This window comes from Bufo gargarizans, chromosome 1, assembly GCF_014858855.1.
Source record: "Bufo gargarizans isolate SCDJY-AF-19 chromosome 1, ASM1485885v1, whole genome shotgun sequence".
Taxonomy (NCBI): Eukaryota; Metazoa; Chordata; class Amphibia; order Anura; family Bufonidae; genus Bufo; species Bufo gargarizans.
The window spans coordinates 616454139-616473713 of NC_058080.1; the positions used below are offsets into that span (position 1 = coordinate 616454139).

The window sequence follows — 19575 nt, forward strand, 5'->3', positions numbered from 1 at the left end:
TGTGTAAGCTCACACAAAATAATTATAATTGACTGTGCTTTATCAAATCAGGTTTCCGATAGAGAACCTTTCAATGATCTGTCCTCTTGAAGCGAACCTATTGGGATATTCATTCTGCACTAACCATGGGCAACGGGAAATCCTGACTTGTTCCATTTACAGAAAGCTTCATTTTGCATTTAGATGCGCTGTTATTTTTGAGAGAAAACTGGTTAGAAAAGAGCTGGGCACAGGGAAAAGTCACCCCACTTTACTCGACATGTTTGAGTCTAGAGGGTAGGTGCCCAGCAGACACTCGCGGTGCAGTGTGAAATGTGGCTTTCTGAATGGGGGAGCCTCACTATTTCATGATGTCCGTAGTAAGGGCAGTAAGAATTGGCTGACTGTTACCTTTTTAAATAATTATATAGGCCTTTCCTCTAATAAAGGCAGAATGAAGGCGGCTCTAGATCGTTCCTGGATGACTGTTGTTGTTGGTCTCTTTTGCGCACTTTATACAGTCACATAGTTGATTGTATTTAGAACTATTTCTATATTACAATGATTTTCCCACAGTTGGAGAATGTCAGCCGTTCTGTCATGTATGTATATATTATATGACATGGATTTATGTTTTGCAGGATCCAGAAAGCTTCTGAGTCTTTGAAAACCTTCCGCCCGGCTGCAGATTCCAGCTTTGAAGACTATTTTGTTGATGTCTCCAAGGAAGAAAGTTTATTGACTGACCTGTCCTTCTCCAAAGGTAAATCTTCTGAGTTTCCGAGAGAAGCTTTTAACTAAAGGTTGCGTCTGGAAGCTATATGCCATTATATTTTTAAGATGCATGCAGCTATAGTAAGAAATGTCTGCATGGCTTGCCCTCACAGGCAAGCATCTTCTTTGCACGACGTTTAGCTGCGAACATTTTGGAGGACATAACGAGGATTCTATGAAACATGGCACAAATGAGCACCAAGCTGTGATGAGGCTATTCTGAAAGAGATGAGGAATACATGCTTGTTCTGCTCTCTGCTCCTTGAGGAATGCAGAGGGGTCCTGGAGTGGTGAGCCAGCTGCTTCTGACACTGTAGCATCCTCTCTTCTGAGCAATCGTAATTACAGTAATACTGTCCTACTTTCTCTGGCTGTGTTCACACGTTGCGTGTTTCACTCGATTCCTATAATTGCAGCAAAAACTGCTACATTTTTTATGAAGTTTTTGTACAATCATAGGAAAAACAATGCAACATTACCGCAAGGTGTGAATACAGCCCAAGAGAGTGAGACGGCATTGGTTTAATTGTACTTCCTTAGCATGGAGTCTGAGAAACCGTTAAGGCCCCATGCACACGGCCGTGTTTCACAGCCGTGTGCGGGCCGTGGAACCGCGGCCTGGATCCCTCCTGTGAGCTGGAGCGCACGGCGTCACTGGTTGCTATGACGCCGTGCGCTCCCTGCCTCCGGCACAGTACAGCAATACACTGGTATAGATCATACCAGTGTATTACTGTATTGCGGCGGCAGCAGGGAGCGCACGGCGTCATAGCAACCAGTGACGCCGTGCGCTCCAGCTCACAGGAGGGATCCAGGCCGCGGTTCCACGGCCCGCACACGGCTGTGAAACACGGCCGTGTGCATGGGGCCTAAGACGCTGGTTCACCAGAACTGAAATCTTTCCACATACAGAAAGCCGAGATGGGGGCAAGGCGGAGCCTGTGTGACCACCATGGCCATTTTCTGAGGTGGACACAGAAAGGCTTTTCAATGGAATCAGCAGGTTGCACAAATTTAATGTAATTCCTGGAATGTCTTGCATTTAGACTCCTTAAAAATGCTTAAATATCAAGTATGTGTTTAATTGCGAGATGGTTTAACTAGAGATGAGCGAATTGAAGTTGACTAAGTGAAATTTGATGCGAATTTCAGAAAAAAATTGATTCGCTCCGAATTTCCTCACTCTTCGTGGTAACCAATCGCATTTTTTTCCTAAAATTGCTGCTGCACGTGTGGGGACATGGAGCGAGGAACTCTGGGAAAGCGGGATCACCCATAATGCCATGCATGCAGCCAGCCCAGTGATGTCAGCCCTATAAATGGCCTCAGCCATCTTGGATTCTGCCATTTTACAGTGTACTTGGTACAGGGAGAGATGTTAGCAGGCACTAGGGACAGTGCTAGGAAAGACTTCATTGTGCAAAAAAAAACTATTTACAAGTTCAGGGAAAGATTATTCAAGGTGTAGGGAAAGGGAGGAATCCCTTCACAGGGTTCAGTAGGAAAGGTTACAGCCTGGGTAATGGGAACAATCCTATTACACCTTGCAGCACTGACTGGGGATTCAATTTGCCATTATACAGCTCTGTAATTTCAGCAAACCGTTCTCATTAGGGTGTAAGTGCTGTTTGATATAGGCATTAACAGGGTTTATTACAAGGAAATATTTCTTATTTCTCGTGCGTGGCATTGGGGGACACAGCACCATGGGTATATGCCCAGCTGCCACTAGGAGGCTGACACTAGAAACAAAAAAGTGTTGGCTCCACCCAGGTGGGCTATACCCCTCTGCTAGAGCCAGAACAACTCAGTCTAGTTCTAGTGTCCGTAGGAGGCAGACATGACCTGCTAGCAGGTCCTTTTTCTGCTAATTTTTTATCTTTTATTTTTATTTTTATTTCTTTTAATTTTTTCCTCTACAGGTAGCAGGGGCGGCTCCATCGTGTTCCACCTTAGTTGTCCCCCTGCGGGCGCGTACTCGGTACCTTGCAGCCACCCAGTCCCCAACGTGACCTGCTTCCGCAGTGGATTCCGGCGGACCCACGGTTTCCGTGTTGAGTCCGCCGAGGGGGTGGTCATGCTGCGCCTGAACTAATCGGAGGGTGAGTATGTGCTTCAGCCCCAACCCCCTCCCCCACCCCCCCACCTCCACTTAGTAAGCTGGGCCTTTGGGGGGGGGCACTTCTCCTTCTTGGGGTCTCCCCCGCTCTCCTCTCAGGGGGGTCGCCATTCTGGAGCCTTTTTTAATGGTGTCGGCCCCTTTAAGACGGCCGGTTTCGGCCCTCGCTCTCCCTACCTCGGTGGCTGTGTCCCCTCCTCTGCCTTCCCTCGGCGCTGGCTGTTTGTTAGCCGCTTCCGCCTCCTGCGCTGGCGGGCGGGGGCCTGCCGGCGGCGGCGCTTTTCTCCTCCGGCGGCACCCTGGCATACTAGAGGCCGCGGCTTTTGCCTGGCTAGGCCGCGGTCACGTGGGCGGGCGTCGTCTCCGCCTCCTGGGCTTCCCGGGCTTCCTCTCTGCCTCTCCCCTTGTGGGCGTTCCTCCGGAGGCCTCTCTTCTTTCCGCCCAATCCTGCGCCAGCGCGGGCTGCTAGGGGGGCGGTTCTTCTGCCGGACGCTCTCTCTCTCTCTTCTGCCTGAGCTGTGCGGCCGCGTGCGTCCTCACTCTGTGCGCTCCGGATCCTCCAGCTTCGGTTTTTTCTGGGACACAGCACCATTGGTCGTGGTAGGCAGCCTCTGGCTGACTCCTTCCTCTTCTTTTCAGGTTCCACCACCGAGAGGCCATCATGTCTTCCTCTGGTCAGGCCCCCACTCCCCCTGCCGCCATTTCCACTCATTACGCCTGCTCTGTGTGTAGCAGGAAGTTCCCATGCGGCCAGCCTACGTCCCTCTGTGTGCAGTGCCTCACCCCCGGGCCCGCCCAGTCCGCTCCTGCGGCCTCCACCTTGTCGGTTCTCCCGGAATGGGCTGCTACCCTGTCCCAGGCCATAGGTAGCCTTGCTAGCCTCTCCCAATCCCTGGCGCAGTCTCTGGACAGTCTCCCTGCCCAGATTGCGGCCGCCTCTGGCAGGGCCTCTACCGCTGGTGATACGCCTGGCGACAGTTCCCAGCCTCGCTCCGGCTCTCGGTCCCGCAAACGACCACGTACGGTCTCGGCTGGGTCTCACTCCTCCTCAGTTTCCCCGGATCACTCCCCGGCTAGGTCTGAGTCCGGTGAGATTTCTTCTTCAGCCGCTTCCGCCGCTCCTGGGGACTCCTCCGCTTCAGATTCTGAATCTGAGCGGTGTTCGGCGATGTCGGCAGCAGTGCAGGATCTCATCAGAGCCGTGCGGGACGCACTCCACGTGCAGGATGTCCCCTCGTCCTCCTCCATGGAGGCAGTGTCCTTCCGACGCTCTAAGCGGTCCACTGTGGTTTTTCCCAATCACGAGGATCTGGACGCTCTCCTTGCCAGGGAATGGCGTCACCCTGATCGGCGCCTTCATCTCACCAAGGCTTCTGATGTTCCTTATCCTTTCTCTGAGGATTCGGTCAATCTCTGGACGATGCCCCCCCTGGTGGATCCTCAGGTCGCTCGTCTGGCGAAGGCTACTACGCTTCCCCTGGCTGATGCGGCTTCCTTGTCGGATCCCGCTGATAAACGGGTCGACTCCTTGGCCAAGTCCGTTTTCATCGCAGCGGGCGCCGCCATCCGTCCTGCGTTTGCCGCCTCTTGGGTCGCCAAGGCATGCGCCGTTTGGGCAAAGCAGCTTCTCCGTGCTTTACCTGCTGACTCTGAGCAGGGGGACTTGGCAGTGCTTGCCTCCCAGATCTATCAGGCCTCCAAGTTTCTTTGTGACGCCTCTATGGAATCGGCTCGCCGCTCTGGGCGCGCGGCCGCCAACTCTGTGGCTATCCGCCGCACCATCTGGCTTCGTTCCTGGGCGGCGGACGCCGCCTCTAAGAAGGCTCTTATCTCTCTTCCCTTTCTTGGTGGAAAGCTCTTTGGGAAACGCTTAGAGGAGCTCATCTCCGAGGCCACTGGAGGTAAGAGTTCTCTTCTTCCTCAGAATCAGCCTCGCCGCCGTCGTTTCCCCGGATCGTCCTCCCGGACGCAGTCCTTTCGGTCCTTTCGGGCCCCTCCTGCCCGATCTGACAAGAAGCCTTCCAGGCCTTCCTTCAAGTCCAGGCCCTCTTGGCACGCCAAACCCAAGCCCGCTCGTCCCCAGCCCACTAAGCCTCCTTCAGCATGACTCGATCCCCGTCATGGTGGGAGGGCGCCTGCTCGTCTTTCGGGATGTTTGGCGGGCAAACGTAGAAGACGCTTGGGTTCTCGAGGTGGTCTCTTCGGGGTACAAAATCGAATTCACCGACCTCCCACCCAGTCGGTTCTTCTTGACGTCCCCCCCCATGTCTCCCGCCCGGGCAGACAGTTTTTTTCAGGCCATTCATTCCCTGCGCGCTCTGGGGGTCATCGTTCCGGTTCCAGAGTCAGAACGTTTTCGTCCCAATTCCACTCTCGGGACCTGCAGATGTTCATCCTGTCCAGGTGGGACAAGTCCCCGGAGGGTCTCGAGCGCCTCGTTCGTCTCCCTCCTCAGGTTTGTCTGGATCTCTCCTGGTGGTTGCTTCCCCGGACGGTGTCCCTGGGCCGGTCCTTCCTCCCCCCCAGTTGGCGCGTGATCACGACCGATGCCAGCCTCTCGGGATGGGGAGCGGTGTTCGAGTCCCTTACGGTTCAGGGTCTGTGGTCTGTTCAGGAATCTTCCCTGCAGATCAACGTTCTCGAACTCAGGGCGATTTTCTTAGCACTGTCGCACTGGACTTCCCGTCTGCGCGGCCTCCCGATCCGGATTCAAACGGACAACTCCACCGCCGTGGCTTATCTGAATCATCAGGGGGGCACCAGGAGCGTGATGGCCCTGCGAGAGGCCTCTCAGATCCTGCGATGGGCGGAGGAACACGTTCCCGTTCTCTCCGCCGTCCACATTCCCGGGGTCCACAATTGGGCGGCAGACTTTCTCAGTCGTCAGCTCGTCGACCCGGGCGAATGGTCTCTCCACCCGGAAGTGTTTCATCAACTGTGTCTCCGGTGGGGAGTTCCGGACGTGGATCTCTTCGCGTCTCGCCTGAATCACAGACTTCCGCGCTATGTTGCGCGGTCCAGGGATCCGCAAGCTCTTGCGGTCGATGCCCTGGTTCTGCCTTGGTCCCAGTTCGACCTTCTGTATCTCTTTCCGCCCATCCCTCTTCTGCCTCGAGTGCTCAAGCGTCTCAAGGCGGCCCGGGTGCCGGCGATTCTGGTGGCCCCAGATTGGCCCCGCAGGGCGTGGTACGCAGATCTCGTGTTCCTGCTCGCCGACGTTCCATGGCGTCTTCCCCTGCGTCGCGATCTCCTTTCGCAGGGCCCTCTGTTCCACCCGAATTTACCGCAGCTTCGTTTGACGGCGTGGCTGTTGAGACCGCGATCCTGAAGGCCCGTGGTCTCTCGGACTCTGTCGTTCAGACGATGCTTCGCGCTCGGAAGCCCCAGTCGGCCCGTATTTACTATCGGACCTGGAGGGCGTATTTTGCTTGGTGCGAGTCCGCACGTTCTCGTCCTCTCCTTTTTTCGGTCCCTAATATTCTGGCCTTTCTTCAGGCTGGTTTTGATAAGGGGCTTCGCCTGGCTTCTCTCAGGGGGCAGATTTCTGCCCTTTCGGTCCTTTTTCAACGTTCTGTGGCCACGCGGGCTCAGGTTAAGACTTTTCTGCAGGGTGTCGCTCGCCGAGCCCCTCCTTTTCGTCCTCCGGTGGAGCCGTGGGACCTGAATCTTGTTCTTGATGCTCTTCAGTCCTCTCCCTTTGAGCCCTTGGCAGACATCTCTCTGTCGTTTGTGTCATTTAAGGTTGCCTTCCTTGTGGCTATCACCTCTATCCGTCGGGTTTCCGAACTGGCGGCGCTTTCCTGCCGGTCGCCTTTTCTGGTGTTCCATCGGGACAAGGTCGTTTTGCGTCCCGTTCCTTCTTTTCTCCCTAAGGTTGTCACCCCGTTTCACATCAATGAGGAGATTATCCTTCCTTCCTTCTGCCCTAATCCTTCTCACCCTCGGGAGAAGTCTCTCCATTGCCTGGATGTTGTTCGGGCTCTCCGCTGGTACCTTCGCCTCACGGAACCCTTCCGTCGTTCGGATTCTCTTTTCCTGGTTCCGGCGGGTCCTCGTAAAGGTCTGCCTGCCTCCAAGGCCACCATCTCTCGCTGGGTTCGGTCGGCTGTCAAGGAGGCCTACGCCGCGAAGGGTCGCGCTCCCCCTTCCAGGTTGACCGCTCATTCGACTAGGGCAGTCGGAGCTTCCTGGGCGGTGCGTCATCAGGCTTCGGCTGCCCAGCTTTGCCGGGCCGCCACCTGGGCGTCAGTTCACACTTTTGCCAAATTCTACCACATTCATTCCCTGGCTTCTGCTGATGCCAGCCTGGGGCGTAAGGTTCTGCAGGCAGCGGTGCTTTAGGTTGCCGTCTGGCGATCTTCTTCCCTCCCTCAGGGACTGCTTTGGGACGTCCCATGGTGCTGTGTCCCCCAATGCCACGCACGAGAAAAATGGATTTTTTGTACTCACCGTAAAATCCTTTTCTCGTAGTAGGCATTGGGGGACACAGATCCCTCCCTTTCCTTGGAGCATCTGTTCTTGTTCGTGGTTCCGGCGTTTGCTTGTGGTTGTCGGGTTCCCCAGTTCAAGACTTGTTGGCACTCCGTTTCTTTTTGGTTCAGGTGTGGCGTTCCTACTGCTTTTGGTACTGACTGAGTTGTTCTGGCTCTAGCAGAGGGGTATAGCCCACCTGGGTGGAGCCAACACTTTTTTGTTTCTAGTGTCAGCCTCCTAGTGGCAGCTGGGCATATACCCATGGTGCTGTGTCCCCCAATGCCTACTACGAGAAAAGGATTTTACGGTGAGTACAAAAAATCCATTTTTGCCCTTGTGCAGTGCAGTTTATATGTTCAGCATTTTTTGGCTTGAATTAGTGGGGGAAAAAGGACTTATAAGACTTCATGTGGTGAAGTGCGAAAATTACAGCCCTTTCAGGTGTGTATTAGTGGCACAAAAAACATTTTTTTTTATTTGCCATTCAGCGGTGAAGTTGTGTTCTAAAGCGTTTTGTGTCATGTATAAGTGGAAAATAAATAAGAGTCTATTTGTTGGTCAGTGGTGCAGTTATTTATGTTCTAAAGCCCCTTTTTTTTGCATGTATTAGTGGCACAAAAAAAGTGTTTGCCGTTGTGTGGTGAAGTAAGAAAATTACAGACTTTTTGGGGTGTTAATTTTTTTTATTTATTTGATCTAACAGTATGTCAGACAGAAGTGCCAGACCGAGCACAGTGGCAGAGGACTAAATGTTTCTGGCACCGGTCGCAGCAGAGTAAGGGGGTGTGGCAGCAGGAGTCGCAGTGAGGCCTGAGCGTGCAGTGTCATCTAGTGGTCGTGTCTTGACAAGCACCCCAGAGTTTCTTAAATGGTTGGTTGAGTCGGTCATCCACTTCGTCCCGTGACAGCAGACACCCCAAGCCAAAAGTCGTGGGTTCGTCAGACACAACCCTGAGTTGGCATGGCCCAGGAGCAGGCCCTGTGCCCTCACCCGTCCTCAACCTGCCTCTGTCCTTTTCTGTGGGCTCAGCTCCACAATACAGAGAGGATGAGCTGGACTTCCGGTTCCGGCGCTGAGATGGAGGACATGGAGTAAGCTAGCTCCGTCCATCCCTCACCTAATTAGTGCTCCGGACGAGACATACCGGCGCAACAGGGGTCGGGGCAGCGATCCTGAACGGTGAACGCCCCAGAGAGCTCCGACAAGTGGCACATGGATAGCTATCTGCTCCGGAGCGGCAGAAAGGAGGTACGGAGCGGCGCGGCACAATCGGTTACCGACGCGCCTGACAAGATGGAGGGCCTTGAGCCTGCGTCCCCCTCGAGCGCAGTAGAAAGCGTCATAGGCGCTCTATCGAACTCGCAGCCTGAAGATTTTTCTGATCTGGCCAAAATTGACTACAAGTCACTGGCCATAGAAGTAGCCAGACATCTGGCACCAGATATTAAAGAGACACTATCCAAAACGCTGGCACTGTCCTTACAGCAGCTGCATGAAACGGTGGCGCAGCATGACACGTGCCTAGTGGATCTGGAACAGAGGTGTACATCGATAGAAGAGGAGAATTCCAAGTCTAATATGGCTATCCAAGAATTGCAGAAACACAACATTATCCTGAGGGATCGCCTCGAGGATTTAGAAAATCGTTCCAGGCGGAACAACTTGAGACTGCTCGGCTTATCGGAGGGGATTAAAGTACAGGCCCTTAAGGAGATATGCGAAATTGATCTACCAAGAGCTCTGGGGCTGGATGGAAAGCATAAAGTGGAGCGGGCACATAGGGTCGGCCCGCCTCCAGACCCTCGCAGTTCTCCTAATCAGGACAGTAATAGTTTATCACAGAGACCCCGTCCAGTAATTATGAGGTATCTGGACTATTGTGATAAAGAGGCGATTCTCAGGGCCTATAGAATCAGGAGAAGTCCATTGAAGATCAGAGGACAGACCATATTACTATTTGCAGACTACTCCGCACAAGTCGCTAAGCAAAGGAGGGAGTTCAGTAGCCTATGCTCTGCCTTATTTCGCCGACAAGTCAAATTCCAGTTACAATACCCGGCCACGCTGAGTGACCATGATGGATGGTACTACCGCTGTTTTCTATGACCCCTCTGTTGTGGCAGAGGCATTACAGGACTTACTGACCGCAGAGGACGTGAGGGACCTGGCGGGCCGAGAAGGTGCTAATTCCAGGCGGAGGGAAAGTCCAAATGGCCCGGAGGAGAAATACCTTCCTCAGAGAGAACGACACCGCAGAGGCGGGGAGCAGTCATCAGGAAGAGGTCGGATGTCTCGTGTAAATTAAGGACTGACTTTCGTCGGTCATGGTGGATTGCAGACCACGGCTCTCCCAGGGACATGGGACGATAAAGGCATAGTTATTACAGGTGCTAACATGTTTTAATATGTTTTAGTTAAAGTATGTTTATTGATGATGTGCAGGCCGTCAGTTTCACCGGATAGGTGACGTACTAGGATGTAATAACACGGCAGGGCAAGGGAGGTGAGGGATGGGGAGTTCCTTGCAGCTCAGAAAAAAGGGAGTCTCAATAACAGAAATAATAAGGTTGAGGAGCAGAGGTTGCCTAAAGAGAGGATGAGCTACTTGAGGACAGTCAGCAGCTATTGCCCAGCAAAGATCTGGAGGAGACATCCTCCGCTAGGCGGGCAAGTAGTGATGAGGAGATTGGCGTGGGAGCTGGTGTTGCGAGCGGTGAGGTTCCTGACCCAGAGACCGATGAGGAAGACATCAGTGACGTGCAGACGATACTCGATGTAGCTGATCGCACTTGGGAGCCGGGTGAATTGGGGGCTTCATCAGGAGAAGAGGGTGGCAGCTTGCCCGTGAGGCAGCGGTGGAGCCAGTAAGTCGCTAGGGTGGCCGGGAGTCAGCAGGATGGCGGCAGCAGTAGGAGGTCGATAGCCAAACGTGCCCGGAGTAGACCACCCGCTTCGCAGGAGCCTACCTGCCCCGAAAGTAGCAGTGCGCGGGTTCACGGAAGCAGTGGCGGTAGCAGTCAGTGCGCAGTGTTAGGGGTGAAATCACTAACTCAGTGGTGTGGAAGTGTTTTAAGCAGCCGGAGGATGTGAACATGGACATATGTACAGTCGTGGCCAAAAGTTTTGAGAATGACACAAATATTAGTTTTCACAAAGTTTGCTGCTAAACTGCTTTTAGATCTTTGTTTCAGTTGCTTATGTGTTGTAGTGAAATACAATTACACGCACTTCATACGTTTCAAAGGCTTTTATCGACAATTACATGACGTTTATTCAAAGAGTCCGTATTTGCAGTGTTGGCCCTTCTTTTTCAGGACCTCTGCAATTCGACTGTGCATGCTCTCAGTCAACTTCTGGGCCAATTCCTGACTGATGGCAACCCATTCTTTCATAATCACTTCTTGGAGTTTGTCAGAATTTGTGGGTTTTTGTTTGTCCACCCGCCTCTGGAGGATTGACCACAAGTTCTCAATGGGATTAAGATCTGGGGAGTTTCCAGGCCATGGACCCAAAATGTCAACGCTTTGGTCCCCGAGCCACTTAGTTATCACTTTTGGCTTATGGCACGGTGCTCCATTATGCTGGAAAATGCATTGTTCTTCACCAAACTGTTGTTGGATTGTTGGAAGAAGTTGCTGTTGGAGGGTGTTTTGGTACCATTCTTTATTCATGGCTGTGTTTTTGGGCAAAATTGTGAGTGAGACCACTCCCTTGGATGAAAAGCAACCCCACACATGAATGGTCTCCGGACAAACCTTTTTCCTGATGCCCCAAACAATCGGAAAGAGGCTTCATCAGAGAATATGACTTTGCCCCAGTCCTCAGCAGTCCATTCACCATATTTTCTGAAGATCAATCTTTCCCTGATGTTTTTTTGGGAGAGAAGTGGCTTCTTTGCTGCCCTTTTTGACACCAGGCCATCTTCCAAAAGTCTTCGCCTCACTGTGCGTGCAGATGCGCTCACACCTGCCTGCTGCCATTCCCGAGCAAGTTCTGCACTGGTGGCACTCCTATCCCGCAGCTGAATCCTCTTTAGGAGACTATCCTGGCACTTGCTGGACTTTCTTGGACGCCCTGAAGCCTTCTTAACAAGAAATTAACCTTTCCTTGAAGTTCTTGATGATCGTATAAATTGTTGATTGCGGTACAATCTTAGTAGCCAGAAGCCATTTTTATGCAACGCAATGATGGCTGCACACGTTTCTTTGCAGGTCACCATGGTTAACAATGGAAGAACAATGATTTCAAGCGTCACCCTCCTTTTAACAGGTCAAGTCTGCCATTTTAACCCAATCAGCCTGACATAATGATCTCCAGCCTTGAGCTCTTCAACATTCTCACCTGAGTTAACAAGACGATTACTGAAATGATCTCAGCAGGTCCTTTAATGACAGCAATGAAATGCAGTGGAAAGTTTTTTTTTTTTTGTTTTTTTTTGGATTAAGTTAATTTTTATGGCAAAGAAGGACTATGCAATTTATCTGATCACTCTTCATAACTTTCTGGAGTATATGCAAATTGCTATTATAAAAACTTAAGCAGCAACTTTTCCAATTTCCAATATTTGTGATTCTCAAAACTTTTGCTCACGACTGTAGAATCTGTGGGCAGAAGGTGAAGCGTGGCCAGGGTGCCACTGTTGGCACCACGGCCCTGCATCAACATATGCAGTGTCACCATAAAGTGGCTTGGGAGAACAGTGGCTCCGATGTGGTGGTCCAGCCTGCCGCAGCAACCTCTGCATCACCCATTGGCACACACCTGTTTTCAGGTCGCCAAGGCTCCACCACCTCATCCGAAGGGAACTGTCTGTCCTTCCCATCATCTGCTGATGCTCCTACACCTGTCATTCTGTCAGGGGGGAAATGGTTATTAAATAAAAAGTGTAAAAAAGCAAACTAAACACCAAAATATTACGTATGAATCGCCCCCTTTCCCAATTTCACATATAAAATATATAAACATATTGCATCGCAAAAAGTCCAAACTATTAAAATATTTAAAAAAATCCATGCGGTGAACGCCGGAACAGAAAAAATAAACTGCGCGATTCGCAAATTTTGTGCGGAATGCACATGCCTTTTTTTGGTTTTATTTTTTTCCGCATGGTATAGAGTATCGCAATACTTTTTTTTTATGGTATCTAAATCGAATAAAAAACTTGGTATTGCAACAACTGTTGGCCCTGTGACTTCCCAAATAAGTGTATGCAGAGATTCGAAGAGCGACGCCTGTCATCTGCATGTCATACAGACTCGCAGTATTTCACTACCACAGCAGACGCCCTATGTGTGTTACTGCAAGGCACAGTGTTCTACACCACTGCATTGTTTTAATCTTACAACTGTTGTAAAGCAGCACATGCTTTATATCCATCACAACAATAGTACACCAATGATTTTTTTTTTTTTTTTTCTAGTCTGACTCAAGATCCCTGATGGTAATGAATGTGGCCCATATTAGTAATTGGTTTCTGTAATATGTGGAAATGCGTTTTTTTTTTTTTTTTTTTTTTTTCATGAATATAATCAGAATTGTTACTTTTTATTCTTTCTGTCCCATATATTAACTTTTGCCTCTCTATATACTTAGCTCTAGATGTACCTGAAATTAATATGGATCAGAGCAAGGTATATAACAGTGCAAAGATTAGTTGGACTCATCCCAACGATTCCGGGCTTGCGGATAGCTATATTCTTGAGTACCGGAAGCTTGACAAAAATGAAGATCCTTCATGGAATGAAATCGAAGCGGCAAGTACTAGTAAAATCATCCCTGATCTAGACCTCAACAGCTCCTACTGTTTCCGGGTACAGAGCCTTAAGGGCTCGATGTGCAGCTCCCATAGCAAAGAAGTCATTCTCCAGACGCCCCCTGCCCCAGGTAACCCATGAGGTGTTTTTTTTTTTTTTTTTTTTTTTTAAAGCAAAGCCTAGGTATACAGAAGTATTGTACGGTAGCGTATTAAAGATTTTAATCAAAAACTTCTTCCTGTAGGAGATGATTTAGTTATTTATTGTAGTGCACGTCTGGATGTGGCTTCACATTTATGAAGAACCCCTTTCTGGGCGATCTTTTGGGGCATGTGGATGTCAAAGGAGATCCTCTGTTCAGTACCCTGATCTATTTGGCTAGGGCTACACTGACATTTTTTTTGTAGCAGGACTGATTTTTGACTGTTGAACTACAGCTGCAGCCCAAATGTTTTCAGTTCTTGTGGATTGCATCTGTTGTTCAATAGTTAGGCCCCTTTCACACAAGCGAGTTTTCCACGCGGGTGCAATGCGTGATGTGAACATTGCACCCACACTGAATCCTGACCCGTTCATCTCAATGGGTCTGTGTACATGAGCGTTTTCTTTCACGCATCAGTTCTGCGTTGCATGAGAATCGCATCATGTTCTATATTGTGTTTTTCACGCAGCCCTGGCCCCATAGAAGTGAATAGGGATTCAGTGAAAAATGCATTGCATCCGGAAGTAAGTGCACCTGCAATACGTTTTTCACTTATGGTTGCTAGGAGAGGTTTGTAAACCTTCAGTGTTTTATCATGCGCGTGGAAAAACTAATCAAAACGCATTGCACCCACGCTGAAAGAACTGAACGCAATCACAGGCAAACTGACTCAACTTGCTGTCAAAATGGTGCGAGTTTCCTTGAACGCATTCGGATAAAATCCGTCACGCTCGTTTTGAAAGGTGCCTTAAAATCAATCAGTGTAGCCCAGGCAGCAAAGATCTGAACTACAATAAAGAATAAAATAAATTTTTGGGTAATCTGGCTCTGTCCTATGGTGTTTGGATGACCTTTTAATTTGAAAGGCCAGAATTTAAATTCCGACGTGCGGCCATCTCTGACCCAGAAGCGTGTGCTTCTGGGTTGTAGCACTCTGATACCGTGGTCACATTTGACCACAGCATCTTGTCTGAGGAGTTAAATGTCCCCGGTCGGCATAACCGCTGATCCTGGACATTAGCTGCTGGTGTCTGTTGTATGAAACTGCAGCCATCCGGTGGCTATAGCGCTTGCTCTGCTCTGGAACGGGTACCATCTTTAAAGACCCGTCATCCACTGTACATGTACGGCGGATGTCGGGAAGGGGTTAAATGGTGCTGTTACAAGTACAGCGTTAACCAGCAAAATAGCAAGCCTTTATACAGGTATGTGAATGGAAAAATAAAGTTCAGGCTCTGGAAAGGTCAGGATTAAAAAATGGGGAAATATCCCAGTAATGAAGTGATTAAATAGCAATGTAAATGTAGCAATTCTGATGCCTGGTCCTATATGGTGACCCCATCCATATTAGGTTTGAGGCAAATATGTATTACATGTGGAAATCTATCACGTCTCAGTATGACCTTACATAAGAATTAGGAAGAAATGTTGGATTTTGCTGTTTAATACAGTATTAGTCTTTCTCTTCATGGGATGCTTTTCTTCTGTGATAAATGTTTACCTTGAAACAAGCGCAGCAGAAATGATTTTCTGGCCTGCTTCTCTTTCCTAAACCTGTATGCTTTGTGACCGGCCCATTTCTCTGCTTTTCTTGCAGTGTTTAGCTTTCTGTTTGATGAGAAGTGTGGATTTAACAAGGAGCATCTCATGCTTAACAGCAAAAAGAACATTGTGGAAAGTGTAGCTGGCCATTCCCTGCTGCTCGGGGCAGAGCGCGTTCAAGTAGGATGTTACACGTGCCTCGATTACATTATTGGTGATGCTGGCATCACAAAGGGCAGGCATTTCTGGGCTTTCTCTGTCGAATCCTACTCCTACATGGTGAAAGTTGGAGTTGCATCGGATATCAAGCTGCAAGAATGGCTCCATAACCCTCGTGACATTAGTAGTCCAAGGTAACATAGAAGACCGTGTCAAATGCTAATTTTTTTTATTTATTTATTTTAGCCAATTGATTCTTTTAGCATCGATTTGATGGTCATTCAAAAATTATTTTAAGCTTTTTGTTTTATGGGTATTAAAGGGAACCTGTCTCCATGAAAATGCAATGTAAGCTGCAGGCAGCATGTTTATAGAGCAGGAGGAGCAGAGCAGAGTGATAGTTTTATGGGAAAAGATTCATTAAAACTTAATTTATTCATTTATATCCCTGCTTATTCCAGGCTTTAAGTTAAGGAGACGATCCTATCAGTGATGGCAGCCTTCCCTCTGACTGTGTATACAGAGAACTGTCATCACTGATAGGACGTCTCCTGGACTTCAAACCTCGGAGCAGAAATGTAAATGAATGAAATACAAATACTGCATCTTTCCCATAAAACTATACATCAATCTGCTCAGCTCCTCCTGCTCTAACATGCTGCCTGCATCACAGCTTATCTGCTCCCTCCTGACCTCTGCACTGGTCAGAGTATGAGCTGTGTTAGTAGTCAATTTAAGGAGAAATAAACTTGATAGTATAGATAGTTGACACATCAATTAGTAACCCTACTTAGATGGTAAATATTAATACTTAAAGATAAAGATAGAAATGAGGTTTTTCATATTTCTAAGTATTTACCATCTATCTAAGTAGGGTTACTGTAGGTTAACTATAGCCATAGGTACGGGGACAGGGTATCTCTACCAGCTGGGGATATCCCTGGGCTTAGGTTCCTAGGGGGTATTTAGAGGGAGGGGAGTGACTCTCCCTGGATGTCCCTATTTCCTGTCTGCCGATATAAACACCTAATCACCTGTATGACTATAGGTTTTATTCCTATTTAGTATTTTTTTTTTTATTGGTTTTTGTGGTATCCTAATCACAGTAGTAGTTAAAAAGACTTAACCAATCTTTTGTTAGGTCATGATCACCATATGAGCAGCTTTCTGCTCCATTTACCCAATAATTTATAATAGAAGTATCGTTTTTATGAACATTCTATATTCTTCTTTATAGTGTTAGTCAGCCTCATCTGCAGGTCTATCAGAAAGGAAACCTTTCTTCCTGACAACCGCCTGCTCGTCAGTGAAGGAGGCCGCTGCTATTACATGCACTGATCACCTCCACAGTATCGGGATCACTAATTCCATAGCCCGTCCCCATACAGAATTATTTGCCAGCAGCAGAGCGTGATGATATAACAATTTTTTTGCCTGCATAAAAAAAAAAATGCGATTGGGGATGAACGTTTGCTCGTTCATAAAAATGGTTATTGGGCGGCTCCACCGGGTATCAGTGGTTTGAGGTGCAGCTGCTATGATTCACCCAGTCAATAATAAGAAATCTTGAAAAATATAATAGCAGGCACTCTCTGATTTGGAGTCATATAATGCTTAAAATAATGGACACAGATAATGAAGTATTATCTATGTATTGGATATATCATTAGTAAAATCGCAGGATAAAAATATGCAAATAATTAGTATGACAATATAAAACTAATAAATAAAATGAATATAAGCAATCTCAAATGGAAAAGGAAGAAGGTCTAGGTGTCCAATAATTAGCAGAAAAGTAGTGTACAAAATACTATGTACCCGGTGGAACTGTCCAATAACTAATTTCAAGCAAACGTTCATCCCCAATCGCATTATTTTTTTTTTTATGCAGGCAAAAAAAATTATATAATCACGCTCTGCTGCTGGCAAATAACTCTGTATGTAAATCACTCTAGCACATAGACCTTTCATTGAGGAAAGTGATATAATCTCGATTGACAAATATTTGGGTTGTAGCTGATCCGAATTTATAGTTTCAATCGCAAACATTAGTAGATACTAGTATAAAGATTAAAATGTTTGCTTAAAAATACAGAGAACCCTCCTGTAGATTAATGCCGTGTCAAAGGGAGTCTGTCAGAGAACTTGCGTGCAGGGTGAAAGTTTTTGGGTAGTTTGTGCCTTCAGCAACTTTAAAATCGCTTTCCCCCCCCCCCCCCCCCCCCCCCCTTACGTAGCTCTTTCAGTTGTAGATCGATTATAGCCTTACCCGGACTAGGCCTCGGCATCCTACGTGGAGTCTGGTAGTGCGCTTCGCCTGGATTAGAGGGTGCAAATATCCTACACATGTGACCGGGATGTAGTTGAACCAGGAAAAGGGCAAAGGCAGTGACTCGATCCAATCGCTGTTTATATGAACTTTCATGTTGGAGCGCTCAGATTATTTTTGCTAAAATCCAAATTAGTTCCAACTCAAGTCGAGGTGATAGTCCCCAAAACTTGCTAGTTCATCTGGAAATCGGCGTCATTTTTTCACAGCCGATCACTAACGAACGTTCCTACGAATGCTTGTTAGCTATTATCTGGCTGACCCTCTGCGGGTCTAATGCAGTCCCATTAAAAACTAGAAAACTCTCCCATAAAAATCTGTGAGGTCCCTGCTTGTCCATTTTGACTATGTCCCATGGTGGCTGCTGTAAAGCAGATCTAGAAATGCTGTTAAAGGGCATCTGTCAGCAGATTTGTCCCTATGACACTGGCTGACCTGTTACATGTGCACTTGGCAGCTGAAGGCATCTGTGTTGGCCACGTGTTCACAATTACACTCCCTGTCAAAGTGCAGAGAGAGCAGAGCCTCTAGGTGTAATGGTAACGACCCCATTGCTCCTAGAGGCTCATTTACATATATTAAAACATAATTTTTCTCAGTAATGCGGCACATCTGAACATGGGACCAACACAGATGTCTTCAGCTGCTAAGTGTCCATGTAACAGGTCAGCCAGTGTCATAGGTACAAATCTGCTGACAGACGCCTTTGAGTATCAGCTCAGAAAAGATGGCCACCCCCATAATAACGTTCAGGAAATAGAATTAAAAAAACATTGCAATCTGCAAATTGCAGCTCTACGGAACGTGGATACCGGCAGTGTACATTCCGCATTATGTGGAATAGCATGTCTCGCCCTTTCTTAGAAATGCTTATTCTTGTCTGCAAATGTACAAGAATAGGGTATTTTCTATTTATTTTTATTTTTGTGGGGCCGTTGAACGGGCAAACGGATGTTAACGGCGCACTGTGTGGTGTCTGCTTCTTTTGCGGGCCCATTAAAATAAGTAGGTTCACATTCGATCTGCAAAAAATGTGGATCGGATGTGGACCAAAAATACGGTCGTGAGAATGCCCCCTTGCAGACAGATTGCAGAGGAGCAAACTGCAAAAAAAATATGCCAGATGCAATTTATATAATGGACAGTATGTGTATATATATATGTGTGTGTGTGTATGTATGTATGTATGTGTATATATATATATATATATATTTACTGCTAGTCTACTTTTTCTAAAAGATTACTTGAAACTGCAGGTACACTTTGATCTTGATTACCCTTTTTAGGATAAGTACCCTGGCACCCTCCTTGATAGGCTGTGATAAGCAACCTCTTAATTGTATACATGGCACAGCTCTGTACACTATAGCTGCTGTGCCTGGTATTGCAGCGTAATCCCATTCACATGTGACTGAGCTGCATGAAGGCCACGTGACTGATAAATAACGGCTTACCCAAGTGTTACGGCCCCTTCAAACAGCTGAGCAGCGAGGTGCTGAGTTGGACAACCCCCCCCCCCCCCCCCCCCCCCCCCCCCTCAGCGGTCTGATACTGATCAATATTTAAAGTGGGTGTCCGGATACTCCCCTAACTAAGATGTTTGAATGATGGGTTGCGTGCTTGTTCGAGCACTGCGTCCTCTTCAGTGAGCTGCATGCATTCTATAGTGTGGTGGCCGTGAAAGATGATTACAACTTTTTTGTCCTATTCACTTTAATGGGAAAGAAAGCTGTAATTACCATACGCTGATGCTAAAAAGTATATGGAATGAAGGTGCATACTGAAGGGGACAAAGTGCTTGGACAGGTGTCACGACCCTCTTCAAACATGGGGTGCTAGGAAGATAGGTCATAAATATAATGAACGCAGGCTACCACTTTAGGTACAAACAAATAAAAAAATGGTGTGGTGATAAACAGGCGGAAGTGCTCAAACCCATATGCAGTTGTGCACTTGTGGCCTGTTGCTAATTGCGATCCCTAGCAAAAAATGCATACAGTGGAGGATGCCAGCAGCGGACCACAATAAACATTCTACACAAGATGGCCATTATGTGGATGTGATGACCAATATAGCAATATAATTGCAAAGACAGGTGCACTCTGTGGACTTACTAACCCCCATACTGATGTTAATATTGAGAGATTGGCCAACATATCTTACTGTGGAGGACATGTCTGAGCCCGAGCTACTTGAGAAACCTCCTCCACAGTAGGATATGTTGGCTAATCTCTGAATTTTAAT

General features: G+C 48.1%; 1 protein-coding gene across 2 annotated transcripts in view; it reads left to right on the top strand.

The window, feature by feature from the left end:
* The window catches only part of TRIM36 (tripartite motif containing 36), a 100238-nt gene that overhangs the window by 79513 nt on the left and 1150 nt on the right, over positions 1 to 19575 (top strand). For both annotated transcript variants that reach the window (XM_044275919.1, XM_044275920.1), the window contains exons 7-9: positions 621 to 742; positions 12939 to 13229; positions 14899 to 15196. In XM_044275919.1, the coding sequence (XP_044131854.1) occupies positions 621 to 742; positions 12939 to 13229; positions 14899 to 15196 (711 nt within the window). The remainder of the gene's footprint in view (positions 1 to 620; positions 743 to 12938; positions 13230 to 14898; positions 15197 to 19575) is intronic.